The sequence below is a fragment of the Bos taurus genome, chromosome 9 (genome assembly GCF_002263795.3).
Source record: "Bos taurus isolate L1 Dominette 01449 registration number 42190680 breed Hereford chromosome 9, ARS-UCD2.0, whole genome shotgun sequence".
Taxonomy (NCBI): Eukaryota; Metazoa; Chordata; class Mammalia; order Artiodactyla; family Bovidae; genus Bos; species Bos taurus.
In genome coordinates, this window is record NC_037336.1 from 60,042,917 (window position 1) to 60,062,509 (window position 19,593).

General features: G+C 41.4%; 1 protein-coding gene across 4 annotated transcripts in view; it reads left to right on the forward strand.

Moving 5' to 3' along the window:
- Positions 1-19,593, forward strand: part of BACH2 (BTB domain and CNC homolog 2) — a 395,373-nt gene that overhangs the window by 90,979 nt on the left and 284,801 nt on the right. For all 4 annotated transcript variants that reach the window (XM_059889877.1, XM_059889876.1, XM_024996978.2 and 1 more), the window contains exon 2: positions 4,413-4,525. Coding sequence is in view for 2 of the 4 variants with exons in the window: in XM_024996978.2 (XP_024852746.1) it covers positions 4,517-4,525 (9 nt within the window). In the remaining 2 variants the exon portion in view is untranslated. The remainder of the gene's footprint in view (positions 1-4,412; positions 4,526-19,593) is intronic.

Consider the following 19,593-nt stretch of genomic DNA (forward strand, 5'->3'; position numbering starts at 1 on the left):
GATATTAGGGATATTTCTCTCATCTGTTAACATCATTTCTGACGCTCCTAAGTCCTAGATTTAGAGAATTTCTTCTAGACTCTCACCACCTTGCTTGCTCTCCCTTTCTCTCCAAGCGCCCATTCATCTTTTTATTCCCTTATTCCTTTCCCACAAGCTCTTGGGTCCTCATGCTTTGGCCCTTTGCTCAGGCTACTGGATTCAGCAGTGGAAGGGGAGGGACTGGGGGCCTTGATTCACAGGCTGACCTCAGGCTGTGTTGTATGTAAAAGTCAGTGGGAACTTGGACAATGTGAGGCATGAACCACTGGCTCCTCTTGGCATGTTTCCTGTAGGGAGTGCCAAAACTCCCCAGCTTTGAGTTATATCAGAAAAGGCTTCTAAAATGAGCATCTTGGTAGAAATTGAGGAGTTGGAGTGGGAAGAAAAACCCAGCTCATCATATTCCATTGATTTTTTATTGGTATTTAATGCCACTGAAGGTGTTAAGTCACTCAGTTGTGTCCAACTCTGCGACCCCACGGACTGTAGTCTACCAGGCTCCTCTGTCTATGGAAGTTTCCAGGCAAGAATACTGGAGTGGGTAACCTTTCCCTTCTCCAAGGGATCTTCCTGACCCAGGGACCAAGCCTGGATCTCCCGCCTTGCAGGCAAATTCTTTACTGTCTGAGCCACCAGAATCATTGATTATTGGTAATAAGTATTTGTTGCATTTTCAAGGGCTAAGAAATGGTGCAACACACACACACAGAGCCATTTGACATGTTTAAGCTTCTCTTTAGAGTAAGGAGAAGAGAATAAAGTTTGCTTCTACTCTCACTATGCCTCTCTACACCATTATCAGTGATCCAGTTTAACATACTCTCCTCTGTGGTAGGTGGAGATTGATGGTAAATAAATAGTGGTGAAACAGGTAGGCCCGGTCTTCACTTTACTCCGACTCCCACTTGCTGACACCCGAGCCCTGAGAGTGTATCATCCCGGAGAAGCCCTAGGATGTGGCGCTGTCCCCAGGAGCCTCAGGACTGGCTGGTGAGGGGGTCGGCCATATCACTGAACCTGTCCCCAAGGCTCTTTTGCTTACTTGCCCTTTGCTTTTCTCCTTTTTCGTAGCCTTCACCTTTGCTTTTCATTCTCTTTGCTCTCGTCTTCTCACATGTGCCCTGTCTCTACCTTCCTGCTCACCCACACTTCTTAACCCACCTAGAAAGATGAATTACAGTTCAACTAAGCTTTTAAACGCCTAAGGTTGACAATGGGCTTTGTTTTGCTGGTTGAACCAATCCTGTTAGGAGTGACTGAGTGGAAGTCACATGTTGGGATGGCATTTCTTCTGCTGCCCTTGAAAGGCCTCAGCTTCTTGAACAATTAAAAAGAAACACTGAAAAATAGAATTAAAAAAGAAACACTCCCTTAATTCTACTAGGGTAACTCTGATATCTTTTCCCTGAATGCTTTATACTTGAGTCAGTCTTATTTTTTTAAGCTGTGGATTTTTCTAAGCTTCTTCATAAATTGAGTTGGCTATAAAACAACCAGGTTCTCTGTATTTCAAAGGAGATTGAAATAACTTGATAGAATAAGGCTAGTCTTTTCTGATGCTGTCCAGAAGCAGACTGATCCAATTTCTAATTCTGTCATTTGTTGGCTGAGGTTATTTGTGTTAATTGTGATCTTTCAGTGTGTGTGTATGTTTTATTTCGGGAGGTTCTTTTATTTGTGGCCTTTGAACTTATTTTAATTCTATAGTGTCTTGAAGTCACTTCCAGCACAGGGTCTACTGCCTACTACAGCATTACTAAGAAGAATTCTTTTTCCTCTCTGCATCCAATTTCCTAATTAGGAAAACTACCACTCAAATTGATCCCAGTACTAAAGAATATAAAAATGCATTGTACAGTTTTGAGCACTGTGTAAGGTATTCTTAACAGTATCACATTCTTTAGATCACAAATCTAAAAAAAGATTTGTGATCCTGGACCTGGAAAGATTTTCTTCTTCTAAGAAAATCCTGAAAGCCATTTGCAACGATTTTCAACATTGTTTTTAAGGCCTTCCATTAAGAGTCATGACATCACTCTCGGCCCGATGAGTGAGAGCAAAGAAAAAAAAAATCTGTTCATGATATTTATTAAGAATTTTCTAGGTGATTAATATTTCCCTTGGAGAGTTTTTATTCTGACTTTGTTGTAAAACCGACATACATGAAAACGATACAAGAACACTTGGCAGGCGTGGCGGACAGGAGAGGATCCAAAATTAGTTTACTGCAAGCTATGTAAGCAAGTTCTCAGGGCATGGGGATAGGGGGATGATTGGAACTGGGTGGGGTTTCCTTGGGGAAATTATGCTCAAGAATCCTTGTCTGTTTGTTATTATCTTCTTGTGCCCACCTTTCCTGTGTTGATACCAGTGTGTCCCTTTGAATGGAATTGTGACATCAGTCATCTCTGCCAGGTTTTTGAACAAACTTCCCAGTTAATTGTTGGGCCATAGTTTTTAAATGGATCAAGTACATATGTCAAAAAGGAAATAACATGTCTAGATTTCTCCTTTAAAACCCTGAAATTCATTAACATCTGCTTCTAGAAATTCAGAGAGTATAAATTACATGCAGAATTTTCTTTCAGTCACTTTTAAGCTTGGTTAGAATTAGATATTGAATTTTCTTGGCTTTGAAGCAGTGATTACCCAGGTCTCATGTACAGATGAGGGTGTTTTTGGATGTATTTAGGCTACAGAGGCAGAATTCCAGGGTCTCTCCATGTTGTACATCATTGTTAAAATATGTTATTGCTATGACTGAATGTAATATTTTCTTTGGAATTTATGTGTCTCAAATAGCCAAGGAGTGATCGGCAGTCTCCTCTCCCTGTCTTCTGATTTATAATAACATTGTGTTTGCAAAATGATAATCTGCGTGGAGTAAGGGTTTATCTTTTGAAAACATATATTGCAAAATCACTTCCTTCTTAGTGAAAGATGTTAAAATGGAGAATACAGCCTTGGACTTAAGTGCCTTCGACTCAGTCAGCAGACATGCCTGATGTCGTTCTCCAATAGACGAAGGCTGTCTGCTAAAAACTAAAGGTGATGCTGGGCCAGTGGGATTCTGCGTACGTCTCCCTTTTCCTCTTGAATATTTTGTACACTGTTGTTATAATTAAAAATAATATATTTTTAAGACACTGCAGTTCTGCTTGAACCTCGAATTCCAGGCTTTATGGAAAGATTCAGATACATAAATCCTTCCTAGCTGCAACCTGAAAACATACAGAAATAAGGTGATTATAAGGCACCTTACGATGTTTTGTTCTCCTTTCAAATCCTCCCAGAAACATCTTTCAAAGGAAAAGGCTACCGATTCAATTAAGTGGTTGAATGTATTTTCTTTCTTTATTTTTCCTTAATATTTGACAAATTAAGAATCCTGGAACTGAACAAGGACCATTGTGTTCTAAAATGTAATTCAAATGAATCGAAAAACCTACCTAAAGAACCAACAATGTGGATAAAAACATGGACCCTATTTCCCATTTGAGGGGATGTTGGGTCATCTGCTTCATTTGGCCCATGGAAAGTAGAACTCCTTCTGGTACACTGCCTCTCAAAAAGCTCCATGGAAGGCTCTAGCTATTAAGTCCTGACAGTGGTACAGTCAGGCTCCAGCAAATGCTGGTCTGTTTCTTGACTGGTTAGTCTATTGTTTGTTTTTTCTTTTTTACCACATCATGCAGCATGTGAGATCTTAGTTCCCTGACCAGGGATCGAACGCATGCCCCCTTCAGTGAAAGTGCAGAATGTTAACCACTGGGCCACAGGGAAGTCTCAACTAGTCTGTTCTTTTATTCCTTGTGGACTGCATGGTATTGAGATTTGGCACATTTGCTGCTCATATACTAGAGCCTTTCCCTTCCCAAGGAGACTAGAGGCTGTACTAGAAGCCCTTATATAACTGACCTCTCTGGTTTACTGGTCACTGTATCCTCAGTACTCAGTGCATAGTACGTACTCAAAAAATAGTCATTGAATGAATGAGTGTTCTTCTCCCTGTGCATCCACAGTCACTCAGAGCATGTGATATCCAACTTTTCCTTGGACATTGGTGTGCCCAGTGTCTGCAGCCTCAAGACTCTTGAGTAGACTCTCTAGACCTGCACCGTCCATTATGGTAATCACTGACCACACATGGTTATTTACATTGAGTTTTAATTAAAATTACACAGAATTTAAAATTCAGCCCTCAGTTGCACTGGCCATAATTCAAGTACTCAGTAGCAACAAGTACTCAGTAGCAACATATGGCTAGTGGGTACCATATTGAATGGAAGAGGCATGGAGCCTTGCCATCATGGCAAAAAGTTCCCCTGGACACAGGACTGCTCTGAAAGATCTTTTCTTTGTGATTGCAGTGCAGCTGTCTGCTTCAGGAAGTGAGGTCAACAGGAGCAAGGAGAATCTTTAAGAGCTGCCTCGCATTGTGACATGTCTGATTCCTTGCTGCAGTCCCTACAGCATGAACAAGGTAAGAGGCACTTTGGGGACTGATCCTTTGTGTCTTCTTTATGCTACCATGGATTTCCCTGGGTACGTCATGTCGTTCTGTGATGTGAGGAGGTTGTGTCTCCTGCCAGAAGTATTATGGAGGTTGGCAAGCAGCGTTGACAGGCAGGGTCACAGGCTGCTGCTGGTGTACTGTTCTAGAGGTGTCAACTGTGTTTCTTGGAGGCCTCTGAGCAGCTGGACTGTCAGTTGTTAGTATAATTGTCTTGGCATGGATATTGGAAGACTGAGGCTCTAGGGCCAAGCTGTCTGGGTTTAAATATCAGCTAGCTTTGAGGACCTTGGGAAAGTGGCTTAATGGCTCTGTGCCTCAATTTCCCCATCTGTAAAATGCTGGTGATAATGGTATGTAACTCGCAGGGTTGTTTTAAGGATGAAATGAGTTGATATGTGTCCCAGTGTTTAATACAGCCCCTGTCTACACTATAAGCATTTGATTAGTTTTTTGCTGTTGTTGTTTTTGGTGTTGAGGACACTGTTGTCCCTCAGATATTGTTGCCAGCAAGCCTTAGGTGCAGGTGGCGCCAGTGGTAAAGAACCCACCTGCCAGTGCAGGAGACTTAAGAGACATGAGTTCGATCCCTGGGTTCGGAAGACCCCCGGGAGGAGGGCATGGTATCCCACTCCAGTATTCTTGCCTGGAGAATCCTATGGACAGAGGAGCCTGGCAGGCTACAGTCCATGGGGTCGCACAGAGTCAGACATGACTGAAGTGACTTGGCATGGCCTGGCAACATTTGCATTTATTCCTTGATTGATTACTCAGCATGCAGTGATTGATTTCCAGATGGGCACTTGGGGGAAAAATGATGAATGGGGCTGAGGTCCTGCCTTTAGCAGGTGACAGACAATTTAGGGGCCCTGTGACCGGTGTGAGGTGGGTACCAGAAGCTGGAGAAGCACAGAAGAAACATCTCTCTTTGAGGAATCTGGAAAGGAGCGTATAGATGGTGACGTCTCGAGTTGGATTCTGTATGCTACACGGTCATTTCTTGGGCACAGAAGTATGGCAGGGCATTCCAGGTAAAGGAAACTGCCTGTGTAGAGGTGCAGAAGCTTATGAGAAAATCTGCCATGCTTAGAGAACAATAGAGTTTGTATGGCTGGAGTAGGATTTCTCAACCGTGACACTACTGATGTTTGGACCAGGAAGTCCTTTGTCGGGTGAGGCTGTCTTCTGTGTTGGAGGTGTTAGATCTTCCTCCACTTCAGTGTGACAATGAAAAATGTCCCGACACATTGGCCAGTGTCCCTTTAGGGAACAAAAAAGGCCTGCTTGAGAACACATGCCCTGGTGGAAGATGGCAGACAGGAGCCCAGAGAAGGAGGGACGGATTGCATTCTGAGAGCCCCTGAAGGATTTAAAACAGGGGAGAGACAGTTCCAGAGACTGCAACAAGAGGTAACCATGGGTTGTGATGGAGTTGGACAGTGCTTTTAGGTGATTTGGTCTTAAAAACCTACTATGGGACTCCTAAACTTTAGAAAGCCCATGTAACTTGTTGAGGTTCTTTTGCTAAGATCCCTTTTCCAGGGGCAGTTTTTCTCATGGCCATTGTTTGGCCTTTTTATGGGCATGGTTGCTTTACCCCATCAGAAGAGACCAGAAAAAAGTAAGCCATTGTTTTGGGGTTTTTTTGGCCACGTTGTGAAGCATGTGGAATTTTAGTTCCCTGACCCCTTCCCTAGAAGCGCAGTCTTAACCACTGGACCATCAGGGAAGTCCCAATGCATTTTTTTTTTTTTTTTGAGAGATTTTCATTTGACTGAGCCAAGCCAAAGAGAAAGAAAACTTTGCTGACCTTTCCCCACTTTGGGTTCAGTGCTTTAACCTTTTTTTTAATGCATATATTTTTTTAATTGAAGTATAGTTGCTGGGATAGTTGGATGGCATCACTGACTCAGTGGACATTGAGTGAGAAAACTCAGATAGTGAAGGACAGGAAAGCCTGGAGCGCTGCAGTTCGTGGGGTCACAGAGTTGGACACGACTGAGCAACAGCAACAGTAGTTGCTGGACAATATTATATGAGTGACAGGTGTACAATACAGTGATTCACAACTTTTAAAGGTTATGCTCCATTTATAGTTATTATAAAATACTGGCTATATTCCCCGCATTGTGTAATCTATCCCTGTAGCTTATTTTATACCTAATAGTTCATATCTCTTACTCCCCTACCCCTGTATGGCCCCTCCCCCTTCCTTCTCCCTACTGGTAGCCACTAATTTATTAGTTCTCTATATTTATGAGTCCCTTTCTTTTTTGTTATATTTGTTTTTGTTGTATTTTTTTAGATTCCACATACAAGTGAAATCATACAATATTTGTCTTTCTCTGACTTATTTCACATAATGCCCCCTGACAGTCTTTGAGGAGTGGGCTTTGGAATCCTGGAAGATGGGCAGGTATTCTTCCCCAAGGTCAAGATTGGAAGTGGGGGAGGGAAGGAGATTCATCATGGTGGTCATTGCAGACCTTGGCTTCTATCATTGACAGTTTGATGTAGTGAAAAGCTAAGACAACTCTTGGGAAATCTCAGATTGGCAAGCACAGTCTGCTGTGACAGCCCTGCCCTGAGTTTCTCCGGGGCGACGCAAGACCTGATGTCATGGTTTGGCTCTTGACACACAGCTGGGAACCAGACTCAGAAATTTCAGAAGTCTCGGTGGGTGTGTCGGCTGCTTGGGAGGTTATGTTCTTGCCTGAATGACCCAGTGAATGTTTTATTTTATGTTATTGCAAGTCAAAGTGGTGATTAAGCATGATGTGTAACCTTCATCGGTCAGCATTTTTCTTATAATTTTCTTGGCATAAGACAAAAAAATAGGTCACCCCCTGGGGAGGAAACAGACCTTGGCACAAATAAAACTAGACAGTCACCTCATCAGTTAGGATATATAAGTTAGAACACTGGAAATATTTTTGAGGGTATGACTGATTTTCTAAGTAGAACTGTTCCTAGAAACTTGGAAACATCTGAGTTGTACATTTTCCACTTCCTTGGACATACACAGTAATCACTGTCCTTCCTTCCCAAACCGCAGCTCGCTTCGCGACACTTTACCTAGGGGCATGTCTGGACAGAGTGGGGAGGGGAGCTGGGAATCCTAGGGTCCAGGGCTGCTCCTCTGAAACACCACAGCAATTCTGATCACAGTTAGGCACTGACAGCTCCCTTTTGGGTCAGTTGGAGACAGACCCCTCTAGAAAACAGGAATGGCTGCACAGCATCAAGAATTGGCAGTTTGTCTAACTAATCTAACAGGGATAATCTGATAGTGAACCACTGGCAGCCAGGTAGTGCCTTCATTCCTCACACTCTGGAACTTCTCTGTGTGCCTGGGTCTGGAATGCACCTACCTGGAAGCGGTGCATTTCTGGCCCTCAGGTAGCCAGCGCACCGGTAAGTAGCTTAGTGCTGGCAGAAAACAGGGGGTATTCCCAGCCACCACAATGTTCATTGTAAACTTAGGGCCATTGCCGAAGGCTGGTGTACATGGGCTGTGTCAGGTTGATACAGGGTGGATACCCTCACGGCTCTTCACCTTTTCAGTCTTGTAAACAGAGTTTAATGCTTGTACATTTCTGGGCTTTGTGCTGTAGCCTCACACTTAAGGAAACTGTGTATGTAAACATTTCCCCAGGGTTCTCATGCTCCCTGGGCTTAGGCAGACTTGCAGACTATGTTTCCAACTTTCATATTCTCCTTGGAGCTTTTTGCAAGAGCTGACTTTCCAATCTTTTGTGTTGATCAAAAACTTTATAATTAGGATTTCACTTTAAATTTGTCCAGCGTCTTTACCCTTTCTACTTTCTTGGTTATCCTCTTGTTAATATGTATAAATATATATTATATTTTACTATTATAAATTTTGCTAACCAGAAGGATTATTGTTTTGTGTTTATATTTTTTATCTATAATTTATATTTCTATGTGTTTTTGTATGTGTTGTCATGCTGTCAAGAGAGGATTTTGGCATGTAACTTAGAAAATCGTAGCCAAATGAGAGGTTGGACCGAATGGGATTTTGTGGATGTAAACCGGGCAGAGTGGTGTGCCTTTAGGACATGCCACTATGTAACAGAACCACACTTACAGGAACAAAGTTCTGCTTTTCAAAGAGCTCTCTTCCTAGAAGCAAGCTTGGAATTATGATCCTAAACTCTTTCTCTCACGGTCATCATTCTCATGAAGGCACGTCACATGATGTTCTGTGCCTTGAATTTATGAGGACACTCCATCTGATTGAAAAATAATTGATTTTTCTGTTATTGCCCAGAATGCTCCTCGCTCTACCCCCACAGTGAAAATGAATCTTCTTAGAACTGTTTCTTCCTTATTCAGATAAGGCTAACTGATTGTTACTGCCTTAGACACACGCTATGGCATCAGATGGAGGAAGGTGGTATCTCTTATCTCTCTTGTTGGGTGGATGCCACTATTTTGCTTACTCTGCCCAACATAATTTTTTCTCTGAATATTTTCCAGTCTTCAGCACCATATCCTACTGTGCTAAATTTGAGGCAGTTTCACCTTTACACACAAATCAGTATCTCTACAGTTGATAGAAAAGTAACCCTGAAAATTTCATTTCTGCCTTCATTTAGAGTTTTTCTTACTTTGCCACTCCTTAATAGGAAGCAGTGAAGTGCAGGACTCACACCCTTGGATCTTCCCATGAAACACCTAGGAGACACATTACAACATCAGGTCCTTCATCCTCCAGCACAGTCATCATGTACACACTGCGTACCATGACCACGCTTGCTATTCACCAGGGAACAAAACAAAGGTCTTGACTGTCCAAAACCTCCGTTCTGGCCAACATGAGGAGTTGTCTCACTCCAGAGTTTAATAAACATGCACCTGATGTTCAAACTTTCTCCATTTGAAACTTCTTCCACCTGAAAAGCAAGTTAATAGAGCTGCTAGACGCATGATAAGGGATTGGTGAATAGTAAACGTGTAAGATCTCTCTCCTCCCCTTTCTAGGACACGCTGGGTGGTTTTACCCAGTGACCAGTCTTTATTTTATGAGTCTCCACTGTTGTTTTTCTGAAGGCAAATGGCCAAATTCCCTTCCTGGCAGACTTTGGAGAAACATCACACCCTTCAAAAACCAATGACTCAGAAAAAAATACAAAAACAGCTTCAATCATCTTGGAATAAGGAGGGCCTTATTAATATCTAGTGACAGAAATGATAGAGGAAGAAAACGTATTTATATAAAACCTAAAGATGTTTTTCCACAGAAGACATTCTGAACTATCCTAACACACAGGAGACTAGCCGGGCAACATATAACAACACATACACAACATGTGTCAGACGGTTAGCTAACTTATGAAAAACTCTTGAGCATTAGGAAGATAAGTGATTCCTCTAATAGAAAATGGGCAAAGAACAGAAAGATAAAGTCAATAAAGGAAGAAATGTGATCAACAAATAATTTACAAGAAAATACCCAATCCCAGAAGTTATCAAAGTAAGACAAATTAAAATGATGAGATGGTATTTTCTACCTATACAATTCATGAGATTTTATTTCTACCTGTACAATCGAGGAGGATTTATAACAGTTACTCATCAAAGGTATAGATAGAACTGAGAGCCCTCTCTCATCCACAGTTAATGAAAGAGCGTGTTTCTCAAGGGGACTTCGTGTGTATCAAAGCCTCCAAAATACACGTACCTTTTAACTCAGAAATTCCATTTCTAGAACTCAATGAAAATTGTCATAGATGTGTGTAAAAATTTAGCTAAGATTTTCATTATATATTATCATAGTAACTTTTAAAAAATAATAACCATGGTACATCCAGACAGTAAAAATGATGAGAGATGGTAGAATATTTAATGATATAAAAAGACGTTCCCAATAAATTGTGAAGAAGGCAAGTTATTAATACATAACAATATATACAGTTTGATCATTATTTTTTTTTAAAGATTCACTTCTGCCCACAGCAAGAAGATTGCAGATACACAGCAAAGTACTAAGAGCATTGTCTTCTTTTTGCTTATATGTTCTAAATTTTCTTAAGCAATATGAATTGTTTCCTACTAAAAATAGTATTTTGAAATAAGGCATGCAATTATCTTTAAGGTAGAGATTTCACTGAATATTAAAAATATAAATGATGAAGAAGACTTTGTGGTGGACTTCCCTGGGGGTCCAATGGTTAAGGCTTCACCTTCCAGGGCAGGGGTGTGAGTTCAAGCTAAGATCCCACATGCCTCAATGCCAAAACACCAAAACATAAAACAGAAGCAATATTCAGTAAAGACTTAAAAAAAAATGGTCCACATTAAAAAAAAAAAATGCAAAACAGACTATGAAGATTTTGCCCAGAATTCTGGCAGTGTTTTTCCCGAGGAGAGGTATAAGGTATGCATGTTTCTTATTTGAGAAAATATTTTTCTGTGAGAAGAGACACCTGAGAGCTCTCTCCACTAACCCCTGCCCCGAACACGGTGAAGAAAGGCCAGATGAGGATGACATAGTGAGAAGTGACCATCTACAAGCTAGGAGGAAAGTTCTCACTGGGAACCAATCCTACTGGATTTTGATCAAAGACTTTCAGGTATGTAGAATAACTGTGCAAAAATCAATGTCTGTTGTTAAAAAAATTTTTTTTTTATTTTCAACTTTCTTGCAATTAATATTTATATGCATGATTTACAATCAGAAAAAGCAGGCATTTTACAATAAATACATTTTTAGTTGTTTTGCATTTGAGGTACAAGTGGGTGGAAATATTCCACACATCTGAATGTGGAAGTCATTCTATTTGACATATTACCAGGAAGGAGTATTTTAACATACCAGCGTTTTAGAGGCAGTAGTATGTTGAGAAATGCTTTAGGAAAGATACTGTCTTTTGAATTCAGTGGCTATTACATCCTCTTATTCATTACATCCTCTTATTCAAGATACTGCTAAAGTGCCAAGTTTCGACCAATGGTTTTCAAGCTGTGGTTTGGGGACCCCTAGGGTGCCCACTTACGGGCCACCTGCAAGGTCAAAACTATTTTCGTAATAATACTGAGACATTTTTTGCCCTTTCCACTGTCTCTCAAGTATACAGTACAATTTGAGAGGCTCTATGACATGCTATGATGTCATCCCCCTGATGGCTGTTGGTATGTTTGCTTGTGTTTTCCTGTTCCAAGAATGTCTCCATTTTAATTTTTAATATGGTAAAGTGTGTGAGTTGCTCAGTCGTGTCCAACTCTTTGTGACACCATGGACTGTAGTCCACCAGGTTCCTCTGTCCAAGGAACCCTCCAGGCAAGAATACTGGGTGGGTTGCCATTTCCTACTCTAGGGAATCTTCCCAACCCAGGGATCGAACCTCTTGCTTTGCAGTCAGATTCTTTACCATCTGAGCTACCAGGAAGCCCCACTTTGACAGAAATAACTGGCCTGAACAAAGGCTCTTTAGGGCCTGCAATCATTTTTAAGCATATCCTCAGGAGTCTAGTCTGTGCCTGTGTCCTGTATTTGGCAGTAGTTACTCCAAGAAGAAGATGGTCCCTGGCCCCTGGTCCAGGAGGGCCCTGGACATTGTAGCACATCTGTTCTCACCTTCTGCATCTTTAAAGAAGCATCTTCCTTGTTCTTTATTTTTAAAACTTTACTTTGTAGGATTTGTGAAGCTGCTTGAAACTTGGTTAGCACAAGGGTGACATGTAAATTGAGCTCTGCTGAACGTGAGGTATATGGAGATGGTGAAATTAGACCTCCAGTCTCTTGCCTTCGTACTGCACTGGGCAAGTCTGAATTTTTCGGATGGAAACAGGAATATAATTTCCTTCTGAGAGGTATAGGAGTGCATATTTAAAATAAGCATAACCTGTACAGATGAGCCTATTTGCAAAGCAGAAACAGAGACACAGACATAGAGAACAAATGTATGGACATCAAGAAATGGGGGGTGAGATGAATGGGAGATTGAGATGAACATATATTGGGATTGACATATATGTACTATCGATACTATGTATAAAATAGATAACTAATAAGAACCTACTGTATAGTACAGGGAACTCTATAATCAGTGTTCTGGGGTGACCTAAGTGGGAAGAAAATCCAAAAAAGAGCGGTTATATGGATACATATGGTGGGTTCACTTTGTTGTACAGTAGAAACTAACAACATTGTAAAGCAGCTATGTGTGAAAGGGTTAGTCGCTCAGTTGTGTTCAACTCTTTGCGGCCCCATGGACTGTAGCCCACCAGGCTCCTCTGTCCACAGATTTCTCCAGGCAAGAATACTGAGTAGGTTGCCATTCCCTTCTCCAGAAGATCTTCCCAACCCAGGGATCAAACCCAGGTATCCCACATTGCAGACAGATTCTTTACCATCTGAGCCACCAGGAAAGCCCATAATACTCCAATAAAAATTAATAAAATAAAAAACATAACCTAGTGGATGGTCAGCTTGGCATGAAGTAGGGAGGAGACAAACTTGGAATTAACTGAGTATGTTTATGCTTATCTGTCTTTAAAATGTGTGCATGTCTAGAACTTGTGTTTGTCAGATCATATCAGATCAGTTGCTCAGTCGTGTCCGACTCTTTGCGACCCCATGAATCGCAGCACGCCAGGCCATCACCAAATCCCGGAGTTCACTCAGACTCACGTCCATTTGAGTCAGCGATGCCATCCAGCCATCTCATCCTCTGTCGTCCCCTTCTCCTCCTGCCCCCAATCCCTCCCAGCATCAGAGTCTTTTCCAAGGAGTCAACTCTTCGCATGAGGTGGCCAAAGTACTGGAGTTTCAGCTTTAGCGTCATTCCTTCCAAAGAAATCCCAGGGCTGATCTCCTTCAGAATGGACTGGTTGGATCTCCTTGCAGTCCAAGGGACCCTCAAGAGTCTTCTCCAACACCACAGTTCAAAAGCATCAATTCTTCGGTGCTCAGCCTTCTTCACAGTCCAACTCTCACATCCATACATGACCACAGGAAAAACCATAGCCTTGACTAGACGGACCTTTGTTGGCAAAGTAACGTCTCTGCTTTTGAGTATGCTGTCTATATTGGTCATAACTTTCCTTCCAAGGAGTAAGCGTCTTTTAAAACATATGTAAAACAGACCCACTATTTGAGAGTTGCTTCCTGAATGATGTGGAATTCTCCCCTAGACAATCCTCACTACTGGGGAAGCAACATCAGTGCTTCCTTTTTAGTACCAAGGCTCCTGCTCCTCTCTGCTTCACCAGGAACACAGTTCAGCCTCAGGCGTGGGGCTCACCTCTGCCTCTCAGAGCAGCACATGTTGGGGCAGTGGTCTGTGCCTACTCCTCTGAGCGTGTATCTTTATGGTCTGGGGTGTAAGTTAAAATTTTGAACCTTACTGTACAGAGAATGTGGCTTCAAAGGAAAGATGCTATATGGGAACTCTGAGACCAAGGTCCCCACTGCAGTGTTACTGGTGGCTTGGCAGTGTCTTGACTCGAGGGTCAGGCTTCAGTAGCCTCACTTACCAGCTCCTCGTCATATCAGAAAAGATGAGGGGGAGTCCAGACAGGGAGGAGGGAAATTAATGCTTCAGACTGGACTCTTGGTTTAAGACCATCCCAGACCCAGAGCAGCAAAAGGAATATGTTTTGACATGGCTGTAATCTAATTTCAAGTCTAAGAGACTGAGCTGTGAATCATGATACAGGCTCATTGAAATGTGGGCACAGCTGCTGTTGTTTAGTCACTAAGTCATGTCTGACTCTTTTGTGACCCCATGAACTCTGGTCCTCTGTCCATGAAATTTCGTGGGGAAGAATACTGGAGTGGGTTGCCATTTCCTTCTCTAGGGAATCTTCCCGACCCAGGGATCGAATCCGCGTCTCCTGTGTTGCAAGCGGATTCCTTACTGTCTGAGCCACCAGGAAAGCCCTTGGCTGCAGCTACTGACCATAGAACTGTTCTCACTTGGAGGAAAGAGGATACTTGGTCTCCTCTTGGTTGTTTTTAGTGGCAGTTCACACACATTGTGAGCATCAGTTTGGGAATCTTACCATCCTTATTTCTTGAGGGTTTAGAGAGATGTGCCTAGGATTTTCTTGATTACAACAGGTTTTGCTTAGTTTTTTTTTTTTTCTTAACTGCCCTACCAGCCTTCATGTCGAGCTGTAATTGAATGTTGACTGAACCACGGGAGTCTTATTCAGCAGCACCGTGTGGAACTAAGCCCATACCAGCCTGTCGCATCATTAGCCGGGTCCTTTGGACATGTGATGTGTGCAGTGAGCTCTTTCTTTGATCCTGGTGGTGACTGGGTCCCTGGTAACAAAGAGGTCAGTGGATCCTGGCCCTGGGCATCGTGCGGAGGAATGCCCTGACATCCTCTTAAGCCCTCGGCTCTGCCCCTTTTCTCCCGGCTTTAATGGAGACAATTAAGTTACATCCTATTTAGTTAATTGGTGATTGGAAACATGACTACTCAGTTGATCTGTGTCTTGTTGTTAGAATATTAATAATCCACTTGCTTTGCCTGATTTTGTGAACACATCTCCACCAGTGCAGTTGCCGTGTAGAAGGGGAAATACATAACAGAGAGTTTGCTTTCAACCCCAGCTTATTAATTTGAGTACCTAATACTTTGAATTGCTTTTTATCCCTCCCTTTTTGTGCTATGGAGGCCTTATAATGTGGAGTTGTTTGATGTTTGCCCCGCTTCTTGTTATCTTTTATCTCCATAAAAATAAGCCTAGCATTATTGTCTTCTGTAAGATGTTTTCAGAGAGCACTGTGCTTTTGAATGTATGTACGTCCTCAGCTTTATGTTTTAAAAACCTCCTACTGTGTGATAAAATCGATACATGTACTAGCTAGAGGAGAGGTACCTGTTCTGAGTAGGTAAAACTACATAATTTGTAGAAACTCCTCAGTTAATGCTCAGAAGACATGTATTTCTCATTGCTCATAAATGACAATATTTAGGTTTAAATGCAAACATTTAGATTTGATTAATCACAGTTTATATATTCTTCTGGTTGATTTGATTTTTTTTAATGAAATAGTTTTATAATTTTTTACACCCTTAGACGTTAATAAAGGGGCATTATCTTGAGAGGCTAGTCTCAATTATATATAAACGTGAGCAATTAATTAAGTTAGCCAGCACAAGCCACAGAGGTAAGGTGTCATCACATGTCAGTGATCAAGGAGCACCTGTTAATTAGAACAGTAGGAAAACTGCAATGAGTTATGGGAAAAAAACAATAAAAAAAAGATGGGTGAAATTAGCAATATCTACATTTCTTGTTATTTCTTAAATTCTACTCATAAACTGTATGTTGTGACAGCTCCAGGATGGGATTATGACATTTCGGGTGAGGTCTGATTATGGCTAAAAATAGACATGTGTATTGAAGATCAGAAGAGGAATATTAAACAATTGAAATTTTGTGAAAGACTGATGCCGTTTCATTGTAATAATTTCCCCAAAGACACATTAGTAATGCTGCTAAATACAGACTTTAATAGACTTTAATAATGTGTACTTTAGAGGCCTGATACACAAAGGAATAATGTATAAAACATTCATTATGGAAAATTGCTACCTTTTTTATTTAATAGGAAGTCTGTTGAAACAAAACCATTGCACTGCCTATGGCATTGTGTTCCTGGGTGCGAGCAGGCTGAAGAATAATTGCCACCTTCTCTTACATTTTTCCCATCTATTCTAATCAAGTTGCAATCATATTTACTTCTTTGTTCCACGAATGAGATTAGATGGGGATTAGAAAAAGAGGATGTGTATTGGATGCACCCTTGTTCACATGTGGTCAAGCCTCTCACTACCTGTGTAATCGTGGGCAAGGACCTTAACATCAGACTCCACTTCTTCATTTACACACTGGGGGTTGTTCTACTTACCTCATAAGGTCAAAGTAGGAGATATGAAACGTTGGCAGGGCGGAGGCTCCATGGAACAGGCACTCAATAAAATGCTTCCTATTATGATTACTTTCTGCATCTGTTTCTCTTTGTATTTCTTGTTTCTATGGGTGACCAGTGGATGGAGAGAGCAGCTTGGGGGTCGAGAGTAGAAAAAAGCAATTAAAAAGAAGCCTCCGTAAGCAGGTCTGTCGCCAAGCCCTGCATTGGATTTCAATTTGATTTTAATGTGCTGCTGAGAGAGCCATGCTGTTGAAAAAGAGAGGAGAGTAGGAAGCAGATGCTTTTGGAAGAACAGTAGGGCGTTTATCTCTTTTAATGAGATAACATCATTAGAGTGACAAAGTGCAGCGAATCGATACTCGAAATGGACTAGTGCTATCCTTCCAGACTGTGGTGATGGTTACCCTTCATAGCCGAGAATCTGCTGAATCACGAATTCTGTCTTATCTGTTATTAGAGCCCTGACTTTGATCGCACAGAATAGATCCACACCTTTGGAATCTGCCCCGGAGTAGAAAAACAGACTAATTGGATAAATGAGAAGAATCCAGGGTGATTTATAAGCTGCTCTGTAATCAGGGAGCCTCAGAGGAAGGAGGTTGGGCTTTTTTCCCTTTGACTTCTATACATGGCTGCGCATCCTCGGCCGCTCTCCTAGCTCCCCGTCTGCTTCTTGGTGTCGTGTCAGAAACACTAATCATGTCAGGCTGTGACACTGACAGCCCTGACATTCACAACAAAGAGACAAGAAGGGGAGAGAGGAAGAGAGACCTTGGAGCGGGAAGGTGAGGAGAAGCAGTAGGGGAAGGATTTTTTATTTTTCTTGCACATAAAATCCATCGCTATTACACTCAAGGAAAATGAAGGAAGAAGCAAGGTGAATTCTGATGGAGATAAAATTGGGCAAGGAAGATTTTTTTGCTACTGTTTTTTCCCTCTTCTCTTAGATTTCAGTGTGTAGTTTATATGACAGTGACTGAGGCTATGATTTCTTCTCGTCAGGAATAAAAAGATCATTGAAAAATTTCCCTCTTGTGAATCAGGAGTTTGTGATGAACATATACACCCACCTCGAGTATATAAAATAGGTAAACAGCAGGACCTACTGTACAGCACAGGGAACTATACTTAAGATCTTTTAATGACTGTAATGAAAAAGAATCTGAAAAAGAACATATATATGTGTGTGTGTGTATATATAACTGAATCACTTTGCTGTGTACTTGAAACTAATACATCATTGCAAATTAACTATACTTCAATAAAATAAAAAAACTAAAAAAATTCACCTCTTCCATTATCCCAGTTTTTCTCTTCAAAACAAAGTAAAATTGAATCTTAGTAGGCACTGTGTGCTCTCTATGGTTTTTCCTTTTACTGCCAGATTCCCATAGTTAAATCTGAACAATGACTACTTCCGGAAAGGAGTCATTGGTGAGGGGTGTTTTCTGACCGTGACAAAGGTGACGAGGGGACTGGACTGTTTAATGTCATCCTCTGGCCATCTTACCCTTGGCCTCCCCAGCACCTGCCCGCTGCAGGAAATGCTGATGCGTGGGACTTCCTTGGTTGTCCAACGGGTTATAACGTCATACGCCACTGCAGAGGGCACAGGTTCAATCCCTGTTCAGGGAACTAAGATTCCCACATGCTGCACAGCCAATAAATAAATAAATACAAATTATTTTTTTTTAAAAGAAATACCAATGTGCTTGGCAATTTGGAGCAGGCTGCCTGTGGCCAGATCTTTCAAACATCTTTGAGTCTCCTCTCTCCCTCGGGCAACTTTCTCCATTTGGCATCCTTCTGGTGAGTGGTCTCCAGTCTCCATCTTGGATCAGTTCAGGACCTGGAAACCTGTGGCCACATCTCACGTGTGTTTGAAATCCAGATGCTATGATCTAAATTGAGCTCTGAGCTCAGGCTGAATCGTCCTAGCTTTTCTACAAACAGGAGAACCCAGCTGCCAGCTCAGCTTTTGAGGTATTTTGAATTACAACTCTATGTCTTAGCAAGGATATCTGGCCTTTCACTTTTTCATGCAAGGGAAAAAAAAATAATAATAATAAAAGGAAAACAGTGTATTGATTCCATGTTAGTTACCCTACCACAAAGGAAGTACATTTTTTGGTCTACAGTTGAGGGAAGAAGGTGTTACATGGTGACATCTCTTCAGATTAACTAAAAATAATATTAATAAAGAACTTTGGAAAAAAACTGAGACTTCATTTTGCAGTATTCCTGTTCTTAGTACCCAAGTAGGATTTAACACACTTGGGCTACTTGGGAGAAATGTTTCTCTGAATTTGCAAAATAATTGTTTTAAACAAATTATAGCATAATTTAAAGGTTTACATCGTGGCTTACTTAAAATTCTTGAGGAACTTCTGTTTCTACTGGCAGAAGAGAGTACATTTGTACCCTGGGGAGGGTTTGGGGGAATTACCCCCAAGTATCTTCCTGTAAACTCATATTTTCTTTGAAGTTCCCTTTTATCCTAAAAGTTTACAGGGATGTTACATTGTTCTCTGTGTTCTTTGGTTTTTTTATGTAAAAGAACTTTAAAAAATTACTTTCCAGTTAAATTATTAATACTTAATTAAATCTTAATATTATTAATAGATAATTTAGCTATTATTACAAGTAAACCCCCAATATTCAGTGGTTTGGCACAATTAAAGTTTTCTTTCTTGCTAAATTTTGACCCACTGTAGGTATTTCTGATAGGTAAAGTGCTTTTTACTCAGCAGTTATTCAGGAATCCTGAATTCAGCCTCCTTCCTTGTTCTGGGCTTGCCTTCTCTACTGGGTTTCTAGGTTGCTGTTAAGACGGTACCACAGCCTGGAGGCCTTAAATAAAAGTAATGTATTGCCTCACAGTTCTGGAGGCTAGGAATCGAAGATCAAAGTGTCGGCAGGGTTGGTTTCTTCTGAGGCTATGAGAGAAGGATCTGTGCCAGGCGTCTCTCCTTGGCTTGTAGATGGCTGTCTTCTCCCTGTGACCCTTCATGTCATCTTCCTTCTGTTCCTGTCTGTCCAAATTTCCCCTTTTTATAAAGACACCAGTCATTCTAGGTCCGGGCCCACCCTCTTTCAATGTGACTTTATCTTAACTAATCAC